General features: G+C 36.4%; 1 protein-coding gene across 10 annotated transcripts in view; it reads left to right on the top strand.

Moving 5' to 3' along the window:
• The window catches only part of MYCBP2 (MYC binding protein 2), a 308,219-nt gene that overhangs the window by 264,872 nt on the left and 20,186 nt on the right, over positions 1-23,161 (top strand). For 8 of the 10 annotated variants that reach the window (XM_023726707.1, XM_023726712.1, XM_023726710.1 and 5 more), the window contains 13 exons: positions 1,332-1,499; positions 4,015-4,172; positions 5,257-5,456; positions 6,323-6,472; positions 10,953-11,113; positions 12,286-12,442; positions 12,622-12,846; positions 14,337-14,402; positions 15,796-16,035; positions 16,333-16,431; positions 18,456-18,536; positions 20,301-20,567; positions 21,071-21,354. In XM_023726707.1, the coding sequence (XP_023582475.1) occupies positions 1,332-1,499; positions 4,015-4,172; positions 5,257-5,456; positions 6,323-6,472; positions 10,953-11,113; positions 12,286-12,442; positions 12,622-12,846; positions 14,337-14,402; positions 15,796-16,035; positions 16,333-16,431; positions 18,456-18,536; positions 20,301-20,567; positions 21,071-21,354 (2,256 nt within the window). The remainder of the gene's footprint in view (positions 1-1,331; positions 1,500-4,014; positions 4,173-5,256; positions 5,457-6,322; positions 6,473-10,952; positions 11,114-12,285; positions 12,443-12,621; positions 12,847-14,336; positions 14,403-15,795; positions 16,036-16,332; positions 16,432-18,455; positions 18,537-20,300; positions 20,568-21,070; positions 21,355-23,161) is intronic. The other 2 variants (XM_023726708.1, XM_023726713.1) reach the window with 1 other exon arrangement.

Genomic DNA, 23,161 nt, shown 5'->3' on the forward strand with positions numbered 1-23,161 from the left:
GACAGTACAGGACAGCGTAGAACTGCCTCATAGGGTTTCCAAGGAGCAGCTGGTGGATTCAAACTGCTGACCTTTTGTTTAGCAGCTGAGTGCTTAACCGCTGTGCTACCAGAGCTCCGAAATACCATTAAGTGGTTGGCTTTAACAAATTTCCTCACAGGAGGCTGGAAGTCCAAATTGCAGGCACTGGCTCTCTCTGTGGGCTCTGGAGGAAGGTCTTTGTCTCTTCTGAGCTTCTGCTCCTGGGCAGTCTTCATATGACTTGGCATCTCTCTTCCCGTTTCTGCTTGCTCCCTTACTTGTTTAATCGCTTTTATATCTGGAAAGAGATTGACTTAAAACACACTCTACACTAAATACTGCTTCATTAACATAACAAAGAAACCCATTCCCAAATGGGATTATAACCACAGGTATAGAGGTTAGGATTTATAACACGTATCTTTTGGGGGGCACAATTCAAATCGTAACACATGGCTTGCCAGCCAATACTGCTACCCTCTTTGTATAGCAGAGTTGTATAGTTTTTTAAATTTTATACTTACTATTTCGGTAAAATGAATGGGAACCAAAAATGAAAATGTGAAACTGTATACATTTGAGACTGAGGTGGAGAACATCAGGTGTGCCAGATGCAACACATCTTTAGCTTTAATCAGACCACTCAGTGGACTTAGGTTGGCAAAGGCCAGTTTGAAAAGGAAAGAACCAAATTATGAAACATATTGAAAAATGCAGACAGAGCATGGTTAGTGATTTTGTATTTTTTACCTCTCTATGAACGGGCATTTCCCCTCACCCATGGAACATTTCATAAGTCTAATCTTTTTCACCCTTGACTCATATATGTTCCTACAAAAATAGGTGACTGCCTGTATTTCAGTAGTCCAGACAAGACATCATATGCAGCTTAATCAAGGCAGTGACGATAGGGAATGAGAGGAGAGAGTGGTTCTGAGAGGAAACCTAGTATTCACAGGCCTGAGTGACTAGTGATGGTTGAGAGCTAAGCCTACTCCAACGCTGAGGGATCTTAGTTTTAGCACTCTGTTAACTGGTGAGATGACTCAGCAAAATAACTGGAAGATGGAACGATTCTCAGAAGAAGAAGATGAGTTTAGTTTTGAATTTGAAATATTTGTGTTATCTGGAACATCTATGTGTAAAATTATCAGCCTTCTATTTCTACCTACCTACATCTATGATTATGTAATACTTTACCTTTAATTATAGATTTACATATGCTGGTTTTATTTTTACAAAAGAGATTAAAAATGGAGAAGATCTGTATTGCCATCATACTTTAAATTACTGGGTTTGATTTAATGCAGGCATCATCATGAAAATTTAGTGGGCTATCAAGATGACAACCTCTTCCAGGATGAAATGAGGTATCTCCGTTCAACATCCGTTCCTGCCCCATACATATCAGTAACGCCTGATGCAAGTCCTAATGTATTTGAAGAGCCAGAGAGTAATATGAAGTCTATGCCTCCAAGGTATTTTAGTTCTCTCCTCTTTGTTGAATGGCCAGTGTTTGGTGAAAGAAAAACTTTTTGAACTAGAAAAGAATGCTCTAGAAGTTCTCTTTTACATCCTTCTGTCTCAGGGAGGACATTGAGTCAGTTGTGCTAACTGTTGGAGCAGTAAGAAAAAGCATACATAGATGAATAATGTAAGGTCCTTGATGGTAGAGAGTCCAGTTGGAGAGAAAAGATTAACTGATGAAGTAATAAAAGTTTCACTGTAAGATATTATATCATTTAGTGCTGTGGTAAATCAGAGTATGGCAAAATCACTTTTAGGCAGTGCTTTGAAAAGGTTTTACAGGAGAAGTGAGACTGAAAATAAATCTTGGACTACAAGAATTATTGCTTACAGTGCCTCCCACTTAGGCATGGTGGTATCAGAATAAAGAGCTCCTTAAAAACTGAACGCAACCTTGTAAATATAATGTAGAAGAAAATAGGGAACCACTAAGACTTTTTAGAAGAATGGCATAATAAAAATACAAATAGTCTGCCAGTGTCTATTGAGAAGCTGATAAACTCAGTCAAAGATTTCAGCTAGGTGTGTGAAATTATAGATTATGTTGGCAATGGTTGTAAAGAAAGATGTAGATAAAGGAGATACTTTGTAGGGAAAAAAATCAATTTGACTTTTTGACTAACTGGATAATGAGAAGGATAAGTTTAAGATGGTATCAAGATTTCAGGCCTAAATATTTGTGTAAATGACATCATTGGAGAGAACATTTGCTAAAGGAAGATAGAATGTGCCTATTAGGATAAGCCTCTGTGTTAATATTATATAGTAGTAAACGTGGGCAATGGTAGTTCAGTGGTAGAATTCTCACTTTCCATGCAGAAGACTCGGGTTTGATTCCCAGCCACTGCACTTCAGCTGCAGCCACCACCCATCTATCAGTGGAAGCTAGTGTATTGTTATGATGCTGAACAGGTTTCAACAGAGTTTCCAGACTAAGACAGACTAGGAGGAGAGGCTTGGCAATCTACTTCTGAAAAGCCCATCCACATGAGTCTAGGGAGTATAGGTTAAGAAACCCTTCCATTAACATCCACCTGATTTAGTATTGAGAACTTAATTGGCTCCAAACTCACCCGGTACAACTGTAAAGACTCCTTTTACTCAGAGGCAAATAAGAGGGGTAAGCAACATATTACTTCATCCTTTTCTCTTTGGTTATGCCTAGTCACTTGGTCACGGTTTATCCTTCTAAAGATGGTGATCAAGTGTACTGTTTCTTCCCAAGGAAGAGGATTCTCATACAAATCACACACAACAGTTAGCTCTATGAGGAAGAAGCTATATAAAATAGGACTGAATATTTGAAAATACAGATTTAGCCTCTTTGCTCCTAAATACCAAGAGCTGCATTCTCTGGAACTCTAACCTACTTGTGTTCTTGAACTAGGTAGAACCTTGCCTCCCAGAGGTCACTTTAAGAGGATTTCTCCTTAACTAGCCTTGTTAAGCACTCGGCTGCTAACCAAAAGGTTGTCAGGTTTGAACCCACCCAGTGGCTCCGCAGGAAAAAGACCTGGTGATCTGCTCCTATAAAAATTATTGTTGTTGTTGGGTGCCATCAAGTCAATTCCGACTCATAGCTACCCTATAGGACAGAGTAGAATTGCCCCATACGGTTTCCTAGGCTGAAATCATTATGAGAGCAGATCACCAGGTCTTTTCTCCCGAGAAGTAGCTGGTGGGTTCGAACTGCTGACCTTTTGGTTAGCAGCCAAGTGCTTAACCATTGCACCACCAGGGCTCCTCTCATAAACATTACTGCCTAGAAAGCCCTGTGGGGCAGTTGTACTCTGTCACTTGGGGTCGCTATGAGTCAAAAATCAACTCAACAGCACCTAACAACAATAAAGCCTCTAGGTGGAGTCCCTGGGTGGTGTAAGTGGTTAATGTGTTCAACTGCTGAACAAAAGGTTGGCAGTTCGAGTCTACCCAGAGGTGCCTTGGAAAAGTCTTGGCTATCTACTTCCGAAAAATCAGCCATTGAAACCCTGATACACATGGGGTCACCATGAGTCGAAAACGACTTGACAGCAACTATTTTTTATTTTCTGGTTTTTTTTTTTTTTTGGTATATACCTATCCATTTTCTTTCTCTTCAGTACATTTATGAATAGGTTCCTGTTTTTGCTTAACACCTTGACACATACATTCTACCACTATGTGCTTTTTATTCTAAAAGGAACTTAGAACACTTGATGCATTTATTTCTTTTCCATTTAAAAAGTAAAATATATTTAAGAAAACCAAAAATGTTAATATAGTTCTGAAATCAATGAAAATTTTACTGCATTTGAAAAGATCAAGTTCATATTTAAGGAGAAATTGCCAAGTCGGTTTTGCGTTTCTGTTTTTCCACATGAGATATAGATTTACATATTTGACTATACTATTATAAAATAAATGCAGTGCACTTCTTTCAGTTTTTTTCTCCCAAGTTTTTATCTATCATTCTTGTTCTGTCGGTAGCTTGGAAACTAGTCCTATAACTGATACTGATCTGGCAAAGAGAACTGTCTTCCAAAGATCATACTCCGTTGTTGCTTCTGAATATGATAAACAACACTCCATTTTACCTGCACGAGTTAAGGCCATTCCTAGAAGAAGAGTTAACAGTGGAGACACTGGTAAGTGTAAAAATAAAATGGAAGACTGAGTGATTCATCTACTAAAAAGAAAGTTAGAAAATGGTTACATTTACAGATGTGTTTAAAGTCTAATTTTTGAAGAATAAATGGATTAATCCTTAAATTGTGAGAGGCATTATTTCTATATGATACACCCATAAATGTGTCTTTCTAAATTTTCATCATGGTTGGAAGAGATATCCAGAGATCCTCTAGTGATTCTGCAAGGATATCTATTGACCTTTAAAATCTCACCTGGTAGATAGCTAACATTGTTCCTTCCACTAAGTGTCAATGAACCAGCAGTTCAAGTGGCTTATACGTTCTCAGTTATCTTCCCATCCCCTGTAGAAGCCTGTAACTCTGGCTGCTGACATCACTCTAAATAGATAGAACTTTGGGGAGATGAGTAGCTCTTAAACAGTAAAAAAGTTAGGTAATCTGAACTAATTGACTTCAGTAACTCTAAGTTGGAGCTGGGGAATTCTACCTCAAAAATAAAGAAACCCAAGAGAATAGTATGATGATGATTTATCACATAGACCACTTACTAAAATGAAGATTTGGCCTAAAAATTATCGGAAGATGGTTATGTACTTTTGCAGACCTTCAAGAAAGATATTATTAAGCATCCCTCAACAGTTTATGGGATCATTCAACAAATATTTTTGAGCTCCTATTATAATAGAGATGCCTTTGTTGTAAAGCGGTCCAGAAAATGATGGCAATCAGTTGTAGATTCCATTTAAGGAGAAAATAAGTCACTTAGCTTTTGGAGTGTTTTAGAAAATAGGAACTTTGGATTCAGTCCTGGATTCAAAACCCACCTCTACAACTTAACAGCTGTGTGACTTCTGGAAAGTAAAGTATTTAATCTTTCTTAGCCTCACTTTCTTCCTCAGTAAAATTTGAAATAATTGTGATTTATGTCAAGTGCAAAAAAAAAAAAGGCTTTAAAATAAATAAGCTAGATACTATTACTTTTATAATAAAGTTGCAAAATGAAGATTTCATTTCTATATCTTAAATGTATTAGTCTTATACACTGTTTATGGAAATTAATAATTTTCTTTCTTTTAAATAGAAGTTGGTTCTTCTCTTTTGAGACATCCATCTCCTGAGCTTTCCCGACTAATCTCAGCCCACAGCTCTCTTTCCAAAGGAGAACGAAATTTCCAATGGCCAGTTTTAGCTTTTGTTATACAGCATCATGATCTAGAAGGTCTTGAAATAGCAATGAAACAGGCCTTAAGGAAATCTGCTTGTCGAGTTTTTGCTATGGAGGTATGTATACATTAATAGAATTGTTGATTCATTGATTAATCCAATTATGTAATGATTCTATTTAATGTTGCCTCTTTTCTACCAAACAAAAGTTGTGGCACATTAAGAGGCATTAATCAGTGGCAAATATCAAGTGTTGGCATAAAAATTTCAAAATTAAACTCTAAGTTTATGGATATAAATGAATTTAGAATTCCATATTTAAGCATTCTAAAGAAATTTATTTTTGTGTTGCTTTATTATTTGAATTCTGAGCTTTCTGCATTTAGAATGTACTTTTAGTTTAGTAGAATAATCATGCAAAGGGGATGAGAAGTAGGGCTTTTGAGTTATAAACTTACCAATAATAAGTTTGGCCTGAGCTTCCAGCCTCTGGAAATGGCAGAATTCCTGCATACCACAGGTCTACAGATAGTAAATCTTTCTTCTTATTTATGTATGAGATAAATAACTTGTCATTTCATTTGGACATGAACAATACAAACATATTTAAATCAGTGGTAGCTTGTATAGAGCTTAAAAAGTATTCTTTGTTGACACTAAGTACAAATTGGCAGAAAATATACTTGAGTAAATTAATACTAAGAAATTTCTAAATAAAAAGTGGGTTTGAAAAAAGTATTTTGTTATCACATTTCAGAAATATTGTTTTCCCTATTATTATTATTTTAATTAATACCAAAATTATTGACTATTTCAAGTTCAGCATGCTTTCATTGAAGTTAAGGTCAAATTTCCCCAGTATCTTTCCTGAAACTCCTAATACATGGATTGACTTTGTGTCTGAGTAAGAGAGGCCCTATGTTTTTTATTTATATGATATATTTTCTTTTCATTTTGATCTCTTTTAACCATCATTTATTCAGGCTTTCAACTGGCTTCTGTGTAATGTTATCCAAACAACTTCTCTCCATGATATTCTGTGGCATTTTGTGGCATCACTGACTCCTGCTCCAGTGGAACCTGAGGAAGAAGAGGATGAGGAAAATAAAACAAACAAAGAAAATACAGAACAAGTGAGATTTTTGTGTGTTTAAATTGTCCATATCATTATAGAAGTGTAGAACCACCTTCAGATAGTACAGTAATTTGTGGTATCATTCACAGATTATATAATCCAAAATCAAGAATAAAATTTTAATGGTGTGGTCAAAGTATTAACTCTATTTACTAAAAGATTTCTGTATAATAAAGATGCTGTCAGTCAAATCTGATTTCTCATTAAACTCCATTGTCATGAAGCAATCACATGACAGATAAATGGCAACATTATTAACATATATATTTTATCACAATTTAAAAAAGAAACAAAAAAACTTGTGACTGGTGAAGTTCTCATCGTGGCCATGATGAAACAGGTGGTATCAGACTTAGCTGCCACAGAAAACAACTAAAAGTTGGACAGAATATGTGCAACAACTGCTCGTAGGCTCTGGGCAACAACCAGTGTAGGGCTGTAATCCTTGAGAGAAGCAAAGGGATTTAGAGGGTAAGTTCCATAATCTGGGATAAAGAGCCCAAGCAGAGACCTTTAGTCTTGTTGGGCAGAGGAAATAGAGATCCAGGTTTGGGGCTGGTAAAGTAGCTGTGATTTGGAAAGCAGGATACTAGAAGGAGACAGCTACAGAGAAAAGAATCCAAACATTTTACATAAAAATACCATTTGGGTCCTGGCTGCACCTAAACTATACATGTTGTTGTTAGGGCCCTCCAGTCGATTTTGACTCATAGGGACCCCACATGACAGAGTAGAACTGCCCCATAGTGTTTTCTAGGCTATAATCCTCACTAGAGCACATCACCAGGTCTTTCTCCCTGTGAAGCAACTGGGTGGGTTCAAACGGCCAGCGTTTTGGTTAGCAGCTGATTATTTAACCATTCACATGGTGATAGTCTGGGAGACCTAGCAGAGAACAGCTAATTGGAAGCAAAGAACTAAACAGATTCTTAGTTTCAGAGCTGGAGAAACATTGAAGTTCTAGCCCTGCCAGAGTGCAGGGAGTGTGATGAACACCCCCGGCACACAGTTGAGACCCCAGAAAGACTATGCCTGAGGAGTAGGACCACGCCTTAGGAGTACGGGCAACACTTAAAATCAAGGGCAAAAGCAAAATAGCTCCCAGTCTAACAAACCAAAATGCCACGCCTTGACAGAATCTAGGTGACCTGCTGTCTTCCTGGAAGAAAAAACCTGAATCTTCTTTAGGAGAAGATAACATAAACCAAAACTCTATGATGTGTAATCAATGGATGTGTAAAAAAGAAAGCGAAAATAACTGTATTTCACTTAACTCATTGACCCAGTATAAAAAGTTTGATGAGACTGTGCTGGTAACAGAATGGAGAAGCAAGCACATTTCTACTTTGCTATGGAGAAGCAACCTCTCAGAGAACAATGTAGCAAGATCTATCAAAATTCACATAAAAAATGATTCAGTAATCCCATTTCCATGCATTTATCCTATCATGTATGCATGTGTATAAAATCACAAATATACAAGTTGATTCATTACACAGTTTTTTATGTAAGCAAAAGATTGAAAACAATGTGAATGACTATTCTGCAATGGACTGATGAAATAAATTGTTATTTCCATTCGCTGGATTACTGTGCAGCACGATAATATATGTTACCTACATCTCTAATAAGGGATGATCTTCAAGATAAATTGTTAATTGTGAAAAAGGAAAGCGCAGGTCATTATGTTTAGAATGCTTCCATTTGTGTAAATGCACGATATTTATAGACCATCGACATAATGCTACACAAAAACTCATTGCCTTTGAGTTGATTCCGACTCCTAATGTCCCTATGGTACAGAGTAGAACTGCCCCATAGGGTTTCTAAGGCTGTAATTGTTAACAGAAGCAGACTGCTATATCTTTCTCCCATGGAGCAGCTGGTGGGTTCAAACCGCCGACCTTTTGGTTAGCAGCCGAGAGCTTAACCACTGTGCCACCAGGGCTCCAATGATACACAACAAACTGGTAATAGAGATTACCAATGGGGAGGACACCTAGGTAACTGAGGTATGTGGACAGAGACTTACTTTTTTAAGTATTTTTTATTATGACAAATATTACCTACTCAAAAGAATAAACTTGTTAAATGAGAAAGCATATGTGAAATTTGGATCATAATAGGCAATCAGTAAGAGTAGCTGTTTATGTTATTAAGCAGATGTATTAGAATTCAGCAAACCTTATTAGATAACCACTGTGTAAGGTCAGCAGTTCAAATCTGCCAGCTGCTCCTTAGAAACCCTCTGGGGCAGTTCTCCTCTGTCCCATAGGGTTGCTATGAGTCAGAACTGACTTGATGGCACCTAACAACAACAACAATGTACAAAATTATCGGAAATAACTAAAATAAGTAACAATCACTGCCTTCTAGGTGCCTTTAATGATCTAATAGGATATCATATTTTTCCTTACATACCCACTCCTCACTTATTGACATGGTTAGGTTCCAAAGACCAGGTCGTTAGGTGAAAATCAACATTATGTGAAAATGGAGAATGACCACATCAGATCACAGAATGGAGGATGACTGCATCATTACATGAGTGCCAGATTACAGCATTATATAACTGGCAAACCACTGAGAATCATGGCCCAGCCAAGTCTGACACATAACCATCAGAACCAGCGTTACTTTTGCCTTGCACCTCAGCGTTCGTGACTGCCAGACATATGTCATTAATGTGCAAAACATTTAGACAGTACATTTCTTACTGTTGTCTTAAATTTGAAATGTTGAAAAACAAGATAGGCAATAAGTGAGGAGTAGGTGTATAAAAATAATATGCTTTAGTAGCGCTATGGAGAACATTTGAATCACAAAGCAAGAGAGATTACCTTTGATTAAGTGCAGTGGGCAAGTTGCTTTGAATACATACCACAGGATAGATTTCAACCATGAAGGGTAAAGGATTTCCTAAACCAAGAAAACACCATGAGCAAAAACTAAAGTGTATTTGTGAGTTCTAGAGATGTAAATCGTCTGATTGTTTTTGTTTAAGGGAAAAGCATAAATTTTATGCCAGAATCTAACCAGACTCTTTTTTCACTGCTTGGTATTTTTTTGTTTTTCCTAAATAATTTTCCCCAAAAAACTCCAAAAAAGAAGTCCAAAACCCATAAAACATGCAAATACCTGGTGGTCTATAACACTCACATATTTTTGACCTACATTGTTAAAAAAAGATAACAAAAACAGCATTTTGAAATGGGGACATTTTACTTCTAGCACACAGTCCACAAAAACAAAACAAACCTGTTGCCACTGAGTCGATTCCAGCTCACAGCACTTAACTGCTATGCCACCAGGAGCACACTAACTAACTAACTGATAAATGTACTTGTAATTTGAGCCCTGGTGGTGAAGTGGTTAAGAGTTCAGGCTGCTAACCAAAAGGTCGGCAGTTCAAATCCACCAGGTGCTCCTTGGAAACCCTATGAGGCAGTTTTACTCTGCCCTCTAGGGTCGCTATGAGTCAGAATAGACTTGATGGCAACAGGTTTGGGTTGGTTTGGTATGTGAACATCCACTCTCAGATACAGTGGTCTGGCCAACAGTGGGCTGGAATTCCCACATAGGAATAATGGGCTTGAGCTGAAAAGCTGCTGCCCCATTTGACTGAGCATGTGTTTAGCACTGGCCACTGTCCCCCCCTTCCCCCACTGTGTGCACATGCACCCCCCTGCTCCCACATGACTCCATGATGCTACTTGCTTAGGTGTGTGTTTTTTGTGACTTCTGCTTTAAAACATATCTACTTAGTTCTTGCTAGGGTTCCAATTTTAACTAATTACTTTCATCAGTTTCTTGATATTAAGAAATCCCCCTTCTTTTGGGATTTGAAGTACTATATTAGTTTTCTGCTCTAATGTTATTCCATGGATAATATCATTAACAGGGCCATCTGGCTGAGGGTTTGAATGGGGAATGTAAACTAACCCCTGCTTCTCTCTACAAGCTGTGGTCCATCTGCATAAAGGAAAGAGTTTTTCCCTAATTTGCATTAAAATACTGTGTGGGCTAGTGGTGACTGCCAACTTCTAAGTACGTATTATATTTTCCTTATATAAACACACACATACACAAATATGCATCTATAAATAAATGCATATACAAATAGACATACATGTATATATACCTATATATGCATACGTGTATGCATATGTAAACATGTATACTTATACAAATATACAGTATGCATTTATCCTACTAATAATTTGTGATTACACTAGAATTGATACATATATATGGTATTTATTTATTGGTGATTGTGAGTAACCTTATGACTCTTTCCCTAAAAATAATACAAACAAAATTAGTTAATCTTACTTAATGTATGTTTTTGGATATGGTTTGATTTGGTTGCTTACATTTCTGTTACACAAGTATCTTAAAAATTATACATAATATTCTTTTGTGGGTAAAGTTCCTTCCAGAAAACAAGCTAATAAAATTGCTTTCAATTTCTGTTTTAGGAGAAAGATACACGAGTATGTGAACATCCACTCTCAGATATAGTGATTGCCGGGGAAGCTGCGCATCCTTTACCACACACGTTTCACCGCTTGCTTCAGACGATCTCTGATCTTATGATGTCTCTCCCCGGTGGCAGCTCATTACAGCAAATGGCCCTACGGTAATTCGGAGAAGAGATTTTATGGATTATGGAAAGTACAAAGTGTTTGAAAGACCTTTCTTTTTAAGAAATAAAATACAAAGAATCCTTAAATTATATAAACGGTGCCTCCCTGTTTACTGTCATAATTTAGAATTGTCCTTCCTCTTACCTCACGCTTGTTTGCCCCTCTGTAAAATATGCATAATATATTTTAGTTATCTATATTATCACAGTCTGTAACAATCTCCCACACTTTCCCCTCTCCTACCTCAAGTCACCTTACCTCAGTGCTGCCTGGGAGTAGAATCTTCAGTGTCTCAAAAAAAAGGAAAGGAACAATGAATTCTTATAAACAAAAATGAAGATACGGTTTTGAGTTTAAAAAAATCTTAAGAAAATTGGAGCCCTGCTGCATGCAACTACCTTGTGAGGCATCACCTAATTTTAAGTTGGAATCTGCAGAGATTTTAGCATTACTTTTACATTGTGAATCTTGTTATTAGATCCACCTATTGGACTACACATATAAGAAAAATCCTCCATTGATTTTATAAGAAATAGGTTGTTGGATTTGCCTTCCTGTGTCCCTGCATAGGAAACCCTGGTGGCGTAGTGGTTAAGAGCTATAGCTGCTAACCAGAAGGTCAGCAGTTCAGATCCACCCGCTGCTCCGTGGAAACTCTATGCAGCATTTCTGCTCTGTCCTATAGGGTCGCTATGAGTGAGAATTGACTCCACAGCAATGGGTTTGGTTTTTGGTTTTGGTCCCTACATAGTAAAACCAGCAGAAGGAAGATTGTTTTTCTTCATCACAAGGTTTTTAAAGTATAAGATGTCTTAGACCCTGGTGAATTAGCATGTAATTTTAAGACTAATAAATTTCAAAGGCTGTTATAGTTGGTGTAACACTTATCTACAAAGCAGATTCATTACCTTTTTTGCTTGTATATCCTTGATCTTTATGTACCTAATTTTTGTATATTTACAATGGGCTGAATGTTCCTTAGAACTTACCTTGCTCTAAAGAAATTATCTTTATTTCTAAAAATAAATAAGCAGCAATATTTTTTTTTTTTTTTTTAGTTTTGTTTTTTTACCTAGAGCATTAAGATTTCTTGAAATATTTGCTACAGGGTGCTTTTCCAGGAATTCCTCAAGAAGTATTTCATGTATTGCTTACGCCTTTTTAGATGCTGGAGTCTGAAATTCAAGCAATCTGATCACCAGTTCCTCCATCAGAGCAACGTCTTTCATCACATTAACAATATTTTGTCAAAATCAGATGATGGCGATAGTGAAGAGAGTTTTAGCATCAGTATACAGTCTGGCTTTGAAGCTATGAGTCAGGTCAGTTTTTTATCAGTTATTTTCTGGTTGGTTATCCTATTAGATAGTATTCAGTTGTATATTGAAGGAGAACAATTTGTTTCTCTTTTACATATTTTTATTTATTTTCTCATATCTACCTATTTTATTGTCATGGAAGATTTCCTTTTGAGTATTATAATTATATTTGTTTCTGGCAGGAATTGTGCATAGTAATGTGCTTAAAGGACCTAACCAGCATTGTTGACATAAAAACATCAAGCCGACCTGCCATGATTGGCAGTTTGACCGATGGTTCCACAGAAACCTTTTGGGAATCAGGAGATGAGGATAAAAACAAAACTAAGAACATCACCATCAACTGTGTAAAAGGAATCAATGCCCGCTATGTGTCTGTTCATGTGGACAATTCCCGAGATCTCGGAGTAAGAAAGGAAACTTTATTTGTGGCTTATGAGTTCTTTACAGGTTTAGTAATCGTGCACTTATTTCAAGTTTAGTCAAAACTTCCATTCTTCTACCCGCACTCCTAGGGAAGGATACTTCTTGGAATTCTTTCCTTCAGAAAGAATGTGATTTGGTAGCAGATGTATTGCTAAGCTGCTCTTATCCCTTGGACCATTGCTGAACTTCTCTTGTCCCATGTGCATATTTTCTTCGCTGGGAGAAGCCAGAGTGATGGGGTTGGGTCTTATATAACCTGGATGCAGTGCCAGCCACAGCAATCCAGCCTGCAATCAGAGCACTCCTTACGTCCACAGCCACCCCAACTCCTGTCCTTCAGTACAGGTTCAGTTTTTCCCTGACGTTGAATCATAGAAGGGGCTTAGCTAATATAATCTGTTTATTTCCTCTTCAGACCCAAGAGTAGTTTCAGCTGGTATAACTACATTATCTTACTAAGAAGTGTAATAAATCAAAACTTTTTTTTCTGACTGGAACTCACTGCCCAGTACAAAGTTATCTTTGTTTCTTGGTACATTTTAAACCAGGACAGAGTCTCCCTCAGAACAGTGATTTCAATCAACTTGACATTTTTAACTTTTCTAGGAGGAGATAACCTTAACAATATTCATTTTGATAAATCCCTAGTATGTAAGCTGACATCTGCTTTCCTTCTAAGAAACCTCCTCTAAATTATATGCGTCCTTGAGCCTCCTGTACCTCTGTTTCCCAACCTGCCCTCCACAGTGAGCAACATAGCATGTGTTGATTTGAAGTGCATCAGTCTATAGCCCTAAAATATGCAGCTCTCCAAGCAATTAATATGTTAGTCTCTTTCTTGATGCACTTTGCCTAAAGCTTACTCAACCTTAAGATCTCTGGCTATAGTACCAATATGACTTTTCAGTACTTAAAGCTATTTTAACTTAATACGATTTGATATTTATGTTTTGTAGTTAATCATGCCTTCCCTAGTTTGGCAATTATCTTGAGAGAGAACCCATCGTTCTCATATATCCTTCTTCATGTCCATAAGACAGTTCTGTACACATTGTCACATTCACAAGTATTTGTTGATTAAGCTACCGTCCTTCCTTTTACTTCGAAAAGCAATGAGAATATAGGAAAGAGAGTGGGACGTGAGTGACAAGTGGACTTATTGGAAAGCTTCATGATAGACATAGAATTTGAATGTTTAAACCTTGGGTAAAAAGAGAGAGAGTATACCAAGCTATGAGAGAGCCCATGGAAAAAGGCTGAAGTGTGAGATTTAAGAGGGAGATTGTGAGGATAAGAAAAGACGGGAGTTGTAGAAATTGCGGATGGTTGGGTAGATAGCATGAGGTCAATTAGGAAGGACCATAAAAGACAAGCAGAAGAGTTAATTTGATATGGGTAGGTTGTAAGAAATCATTGTAAGTTCTTAAGCAAAGAGTATAATGTAATAACTATTTTGAATTGTCCGTTTTAGAATAAAGTTACCTCAATGACCTTCTTAACTGGCAAAGCAGTAGAAGATTTGTGCAGAATCAAGCAGGTAATTGAAATTTTGTCTTTAAATGTTTTACTATGTAAGGAGAAATTTCTTCGTATGTCTTCAGTTTGAGTTCCTGCTCTGGCATTCTGCTGAAGTATTATAGGAAATCATCTATTTACAGAACACTAAACTGACAAATGGCCTGTGCCCTGTGCTAGAATTCTTACCCATTATTGCCCTATATGTGCTGTCGGAATTGACTCATGGCAACGGGCTTGGTTTGTTGTTTTTTGTACTGTGCCTACCACCCCCAGCTCCCACCCCCTACAAAGATTCAGGATGCTGCCATAGTTCATCTTAGATCTGATTGACACAACACCATAATTTGCCTACACTTTAGGTTAAAATAGGCTGTTGTCTTCTAACCTGAAAATCTATCCCATAACACTGCCACAATACCCAGGGTGCAAGTCAGTCTACAAATCAACTCTAGAAACAAGTTAACTTTTCTCTGGGCATGTGTGTGAGATTCTGTGCAACTCACTTATGTAAGTAAAACTTTATCAAAGCTGTTCTTTTCTGTTGACTTTATCTCAAGAAAGTTGACCAGGTTTTTTTTTTTTTTCCCCAAATCGTATTAAAAGAATGAATTGATATTTTGTATTGAACAAACAATAAATTTCATTTAAATTGTGAAAGAATTTGGGAAAATAACCTTATTTAATGAGATAGTCTTTGTTTATGCTTAATGTCCTTTTTAGAAAGGTTGCCATTATTAATTAAAACAATATTAATTTGAATGTCTAGATAAATAATGTAGAAGTCTCATGTTCATTTCTTAGATATCGAATACCATGGGAACAATTTTTATTTTATCAAGTGAAAATTCCTCAAAAAACATTTCATATTGTATTGAGACTTAATCCTTGAAAAAAGTTATATACTCAGTGAAATAAGGAATCACAAGTGTGAAGTTACACATTATCTGTCTTCAAAAGTAAACATATTAAGTAACTGCACTTCAAAAGTATGTACCTTTAAATGGTGCTTTAATGTGAGAATGCACAAAACAGGAGCTGTTGCTGACCTTGTGAGTGTTTTTACTTATACTTGGAGTAGGTAGAGTACAGTTATATAAATTATTTGTGATGGTTTCACCTACAAGCTTGTACTAGGAAGCGCTAGCTAGTCTGACCTGGATTTTAATTATCAACTCATCACTTACTGAGAATCCCCTAACCTATATTAACCTCAATTTTGTCATCTGTGTAATAGTACTAAATACTTATCCTCACAAGGTTTAAATAAGATAACCAGTGTGAAATAACTTAAAAAAAATTTCCATCTGTACAGATATGTGTTACTTGAGCTTGTTGATATTACTGCTGAGTTGAGGACAGTGATAAAAGTGATACAGCTGTATCAGGTTCCTCTCCCTTTTCTGCTCTACCAGGTTGACCTGGACTCCAGGCACATTGGTTGGGTAACAAGTGAACTTCCAGGAGGGGATAACCACATCATCAAAATTGAATTAAAGGGCCCAGAAAATACACTGAGGGTTCGACAAGTTAAAGTCCTGGGCTGGAAGGATGGAGAAAGCACTAAGATTGCTGGCCAGATTTCAGCCAGTGTGGCCCAGCAAAGGAACTGTGAAGCAGAGACCCTACGAGTGTTCAGACTCATTACATCCCAAGTGAGTGTCCTTGCTGTATCTCCCACAGGATAAACTGAAATAACATATTTTGAGATTATAACAAAGTATTTTGTAAAACTTGTTAGACGTTGCTAGCTACAGATGTGGCCCATTTTTTTTCTCCTAGCCCTAAACTCTTGCGTTTCATTTTGCATTCATATTTCAGAAAAATGGTGTATAGCAGGAACAGTATAGTAACAATTATAGAAACTGCAGAATCAGCTAATGAGCCCTCTGGTTTTCACAGCAGTAATTTCCTGTCATTAATTCTTCCTCACATGCCTCTCATCTCATCAGGTGTTTGGAAAGCTCATCTCTGGAGATGCCGAACCTACACCAGAGCAAGAGGAGAAAGCACTATTGTCTTCACCTGAAGGAGAGGAAAAAGTATACAATGTATTTATTTGTATTCTAAAAATATTTATTTCTCTTTTTCAATTCCTTACTGTTCAGTGAAATAATTAATATATTGCTATATATTTTAATAGATATGTGATATTAGTTTATATGCAGTTCATAGTTTTTACTTTAATTAGAAATATGAAGGAACTAGCTAAAAGAAATTCACTATTAATATATAATCTAGCTAGTTTCCTAAGTAACAGCAAAATTTGCTGTATGCCTTAGGCTGTAGTGTTCAAATATTAGCATGTGTAAAATTAACTTAGTCATATGCTGTGGAGTCCACCATCAGTTATCTTCTCCTTCCACCATCTTATCTTTCCTTCATAGTCCAGCTCAAAATTACTGTTTTCTCCATGAACCTTCTTTATGGCTTCCCCCAACCAAAAGTAGTTTTTCCTCTGCTATATTTTATAATAATCCATATGTTGTCTCTTCCTGGGTTCTCTCTTGGTATATTTTACATACATATTTTATTTCTTCTATTGGACCATACGTCCTCCTTGAGGACCAAGTGGTGCATAAGCACCACACATTCAGTAAATCTTATTGAAATAACTGTTCTTTATACTGTTCTTGAAATTTCTTCTAAAATGCCATTGTTTTACTTATTTGGTCTAAACCGAAGTACTGTATCTAAGAGGAAAACCTCAACCATTTCCCGAAAGAGAAGTCAAACCTGACTACTGTCAGTGTCCATGTGTTTTAGATGTTACAGATAATCATCTTTGTAGCCATTTGAAAGATCATTTCAAGAACTTACTTAATCTAGCCCTGTGCCTTCTAATACAACACTGTATAAATCATCCCTATATTTTTCTAGTTGAGGTCTATAAAAAATAAGATTTCATAAACTCTGGGAATTTTTTTCAAAATCTTTTGGAGATATTACTTGAATGACTACAAGAGTTATGTAACTACTTGTTAAATCACTGAAGTTTAACAAATGTCAATTCTGTGCTAAACAACCATGAGAGTACCAACCCTTCAAAAAGCTGGCATTCTGTTCTTGGATATGAACCTTCCACCCACCTGCTCCCCCCGCCCCCCAAAAAAAAGTAAAGTCAGCAAGGATGCTATATACGCAGTATACAATGAAGTTATTGAGAATGTGAAAAAGATTACGTATGTCATAGGATTTCAGACTAAATACAGATTACTGTGTCCTGGAGTGGTCAGAGAGGGCTTCTTGGGGGATGTTGGACTTGAATGAGACCTGAAAGGGACCAGAGAAAAGTTAGATTAGTGGAGAGGCTATCAATAAGGACTCATTGAAGAGGCTGGCCTAACAGTAGGAAAGTGTATATTGAGGAGTTAAGGTTAAATAGGAGTCCCTGGGTGGTACAAATGGTTAACACACTTGGCTACTAACCAAAAGGTTGAAAGTTCAAGGCTACCCAGAGGCACCTTTGAAGAAAGGCCTGGCAATCTGCTTCTGAAAAATCAGCCATTGAAAACCCTGTGGAGCACAGTTCTACTCTGACAAACTCTTAGAAAAGTTCCACGCTCATAATAAGCACCATAAAATTCACCCTTTATTTTTCTTTTTATGATATGTTTCTTTGGTGACTGTTGATGTTGAAGAGTAGCTTAATTGAAGACCACCATCATCATGGAGTCTTATTAGGACTTTTATTTTTATTTTATTTTTTAATCAAATGTTATTTTCTTGAATTGTTCTTCTAACAACTGAACATAGGATATGAACTAATAATGTTCACAATTTAGAAATAGATTCAATCAAAGTGACTCAAATTGACTAGATTAACTAAATCTATGAAAAGATAGTATACTTCTCTGGATTTCTTAAGTTCTGAAATTTTGTGCTTTTTATAGTCACTTTGGTCAAGGCTAATTTCTTCAAACTTCATCCTTTGTTTTAGTGTCATAGACTTCAACTTAAATGTTCGCCTTATAAAATATTTGCATAATTATTTCTCAAGATTACTTCGAAATGTCAGATACACAAATTTTATTTAAAGAGCCTGCTTCATTTCTCTTTCTTTTTCTACTTAAAGGCAACATCAGATGCGGACCTGAAAGAACACATGGTTGGAATTATATTCAGCAGAAGTAAACTGACTAACTTACAAAAACAGGTTAGTTAATAGCCATTTTATTATGTTTAGTTTTTTGTTTTTTTAGGGTATACTGTGTGTTCCAAGGAAATCCTGGTAGCGTAGTGATTGAGAACTATGGCTGCTAACCAAAAGGTCGGCAGTTCAAATCCACCAGCTGCTCCTTGGAAACTCTATGGGGCAGTTCTGCTCTATCCTTTAGGGTCGCTAAGAGTTGGAATTGACTCAATGGCAACAGGTTTAGTTTGTTTGTTTTTTTGCTTTGGCATGTTCCAAAATATATAGAGCTTTTTTATGCTACCTCTTTTATATGTCCTACAGAATGTGTTTTCTTTTTCTAGAGAGGATTGAGTGTATCAGCATACCTGCATCACTTTTGAGATTTTGTTATACATGTTAGCTTTCTTACCTTGCTGCTCCTTGTTGTTTCTCATTTTCAGGTAGATTGTTTTATTTTGGTGCCAAATAACCCAACTATATCAAATTGTATTTGCATTTCCTGTGTTCTTCTCTCACTGTTATTTATTGTTGTTTGCTGAGCAATTATAGCGTTAACTAAACTAGTGTTAGTATTTTTAAATATAAGGGAGTGGTCATATAATGGGGTTTGTAGATAATATAAAAAAGCCCTTCAAAGTCAAACAACCCCCGGGACTGTGGCCCCGGAACACTCTGATAACTCAGAACTGAAGCCACTCCCGAAGCCCACTTTTCAGACAAAGATTAGACAAGCCTACAAAACAAATGAGAACGTGCTCCTTAGTTACATCAAATATACAAGACCAAATGGGCAAGTCCTGCCCAAAAGCAAGATGAGAAGGCAGGAAGAGACAGGAACTGGACGAGTGGATGCAGGGAGTACGGGGTAGAAAGGAGGAGACTGCTGTCATATTGTGGGGATTGCAACCAATGTCACAAAACAATATGTATGTAAATTTTTGAATGAGAAACTAACTTGAGCTGTAAACTTTCACCTAAAACACAATTAAAAAAAAATAAAATGGGGATAACAATTTAAAAAAAAAGTCAAACAAAATATTGACTTTAAATGAGCCTATTTTACCTTTATATGCTATTAAATAGTTTGTTAAAATAAATGACATGAGTTTATTTGTGCTTTATCTCTTTAAAGTGTTTCATTGAGTCTTAGATACTATCCACTGCATTGTAAATGTGGTTATTTTATATAACTGAAATTGCTGCCAGTTAAATTATGAATGCAGTTGATTTATAAAGCACATTATGCATGGAAATGTTAAAATGAAAGGAAAAAATATGCCTTAGAAGTGATAAAATATGGCAGTTGATTTTTGTTTGATGTGCTTAACCACTGGCAGGGACATAGGTAAATGGTATATGATCATTTTCTAAACAGTAGTTGATTGATTTAAATATTCTAATTTTTAACCTTAATGGTTTTTAAGACGAGTTAAGAGAATGGTATAATGGAGAATTAACTGAGAGGAAGAGTGTTAAATTGAGCATCAGCTTATGGTCTTGTCTTGCTTTTAATAACCCATTGCCATCCAGTCAATACTGACTCATAGCCACCCTATAGGACAGGGTAGAACTGCCCCATAGGGTTTCCAAGGCTGTAAATCTTTACAGAAGCAGACTGCCACATCTTTCTTCTGTGGAGCAGCTGGTGGATTCGAACCACAGACGTTTCAGCTGGCAGCTGAGCTCTTAACCACTGTGCCACCGAGGCTCCTTGCTTTTTAATAGAAGTAGAAAATCAGTCTTACAAATATATTTTTACATTTTCTACATATTGCCTTTAAATAGGTGTGTGCTCACATCGTCCAGGCTATTCGCATGGAAGCCACCAGAGTCCGTGAAGAATGGGAACATGCCATATCAAGTAAAGAAAATGCCAATTCGCAGCCAAATGATGAAGATGCCTCCTCTGACGCTTATTGCTTTGAGCTGCTATCTATGGTTTTAGCACTGAGTGGCTCTAATGTGGGTCGGCAGTATCTAGCTCAGCAGCTAACTCTGCTTCAGGACCTCTTTTCACTGCTGCACACAGCCTCACCTAGAGTCCAGAGACAGGTGACTGATCACACCACTACCTTTCGGCCTCTTTTGTTACTTGAAATCATACTTTCAACATCATTCAAAATCACACTAGCAAACAGAATCACCTTAGGATGTAGATTTCTATTTTGTTTTGTCATGTTTTCTTCTTAGCCTGTATTTTAACTCCATGTGTTTTTATTTTTGACTCATTGTAATGAGAGTATGAAAGAGCAAAATATGTTACATGCCACTAATGTGTTGTTGTGTTAAAGAATATTCTGGCTACTGATTGTCTTGATACCATGAAATACATAGTAATTTTCCTTTAGTCCTAACCAAATAAAAAGGCTTTTTTTTCCTCTCTTGTTGCCCTGGAGTGGTAATTACCATTCCAGGAATTTTTTTAAAAAGTTTAAATCATATTTCTGTCCTCCTCAAAGCTTTTGAAGTGGTAGAATGGCAGCGAGGCTCATTGACAAAATGAAAATTTTAAAGCATCAATTTTTAAAGGGAAGTCTTTTTATTTTCCTTACCAGGTGACCTCCTTACTAAGACGAGTTTTGCCTGAAGTGACCCCTAGTCGGCTGGCTAGCATCATAGGAGTGAAATCCCTTCCCCCAGCAGATATCAGTGATATCATACATTCAACAGAGAAAGGAGATTGGAATAAGCTAGGTATCTTAGACATGTTTCTAGGATGCATTGCCAAAGCACTCACCGTACAGCTAAAAGCCAAAGGAACCACCATCACAGGAACAGCTGGTACCACCGCGGGCAAAGGAGTTACAACAGTTACCCTTCCAATGATTTTTAATTCCAGGTTGGTCATTGTCTCTGTTTTAGTGCTAAAAGAGAATAGAGTCAGCTAGTGTTGAAGAATTAAGATATGATTTCAGATTCCACCTGTTTGCTTACTCACCTAATTGAATCTAAAAACAACTGCTCCATGTATAAAAGGGAATATATATAATAAATACATCATTTCCAGTAAGTGTGAAAAGGAAAGTCTGATAAATATATAATGTCAGGATAATTGGAGATCCACTTAGAAAAATTTTGACCCCTGCCTCACACCTTATATAAAAATAAACTTCAGATCAATGAAAGCTTTATATAGTTTTTAAAACTCTACTAGGACAAATTATAGACGAATACATTTGTAATATTTAATTTCGGAAGACCTCCTGAAACAGACCACAGAACCTGAAAGTCGTGGAGGAAAAGATTCACATATTTGGCTATATAAAAATGAAAATTAATTGATTTAAAATATTTTGAAATACAATCAATTAACTTGGAAAAAATATTCAAGACCTATATAACCATGATACAGTAGCCATAATAGAAGAATGACTACAAATCAATGAGGAAAAGACACACAACTGATTTAAAAAAAAATGACAAGAGTTGTCAGTTCGCAGAAGAAAATGCAAATGCCAATAAACAAGTGAAAAGATACCACACTAGTAATCAGAGAATTGTAGACTAAAACAATAGCAAAATATCTTCGATGCTTTGGTGGCATTTTGAGGAAATAGGCACTCTCATTCTCATCCAAGATAAATTGATACTGCTTTTTGTGGATGTCAGTTTGATAATATTCCACAATATTTAGAATATACATATCATTTGACCCACCAATTCTACTTCTGAAACTGTTTCCCTTAAAAATATTGGCACATGTGAATAAAGGTATATATGAAAGAATGTTGGTTCTAGAATTTTGTGTAACAGCAGAATAGTAGAGCCACCCCGGCATCCATCCTAAGAGGAATGGTTAAGCAAGCTGTGCTCAGCCACACTGTGAAATACACGTCAGATCTTAATGAGAACCTATTTTGATTTTTCTCCAGTCATCATGCAGCACTTAAAAAGATGACAATATCTCTACATTCCCTAAAAAAGGAAACAGTAGTATATATTGTTAAGTTAAAAAAAAAAAAAGTAGCCAAACATTAATATATAAGAGGAAGAAAGAAAATAACCAACATCTGCATATTTCTAAACAAATTAATAGGAAAAGGTCTGGCACAGTGCTACTCAAAGAGCCAATCCATGAAAAAATAAGAAAACACCAGAATATAAATCAGTATATCGCCTCCGTTCATCTGGATACTCTGCTAGGGAAAAACAGTATCAGCTGAACCAAACACCAGCGTGTTCGGTGATTCAGTCGATTTACATTCTGGCCCAAGCTCCTTATTATCTCTATGTGGACTGGTAACAAATAGTTTGTGGAAAGGCAGCTGATTGACAGACTATCCTTTGAATAGCACTGTGCTAGAAGATAACACTGAAAATAATATGTAAACAAAAATATTTGAAAAGGAACGCAAATCAAAATAACCGTTCTCTTGGGATTGAAGAGCTAGATTGTAATATTTTGATTAATTTCTTTTTCAAATGCTTTAATTGATTCAATCACTTAAAAAATTAAAAAGCTGTAGAAGAAAACTTGATATAAACTGTTCTTTCAGCTACAAGAGAAAGAATACTAGGTTTTGAAAAAATTATATTGATCTGTGTCCGGTAGCATCACATAGATAGTCTTATGGAGAAAAAAATTAAAATGCTATACCCTGAAATAACAGTTTTCATCTTACTTATTTGTAACAACTATCACTGAT

The sequence above is a fragment of the Trichechus manatus genome, unplaced genomic scaffold (assembly GCF_000243295.1).
Source record: "Trichechus manatus latirostris isolate Lorelei unplaced genomic scaffold, TriManLat1.0 scaffold00013, whole genome shotgun sequence".
NCBI classification, from domain to species: domain Eukaryota; kingdom Metazoa; phylum Chordata; class Mammalia; order Sirenia; family Trichechidae; genus Trichechus; species Trichechus manatus.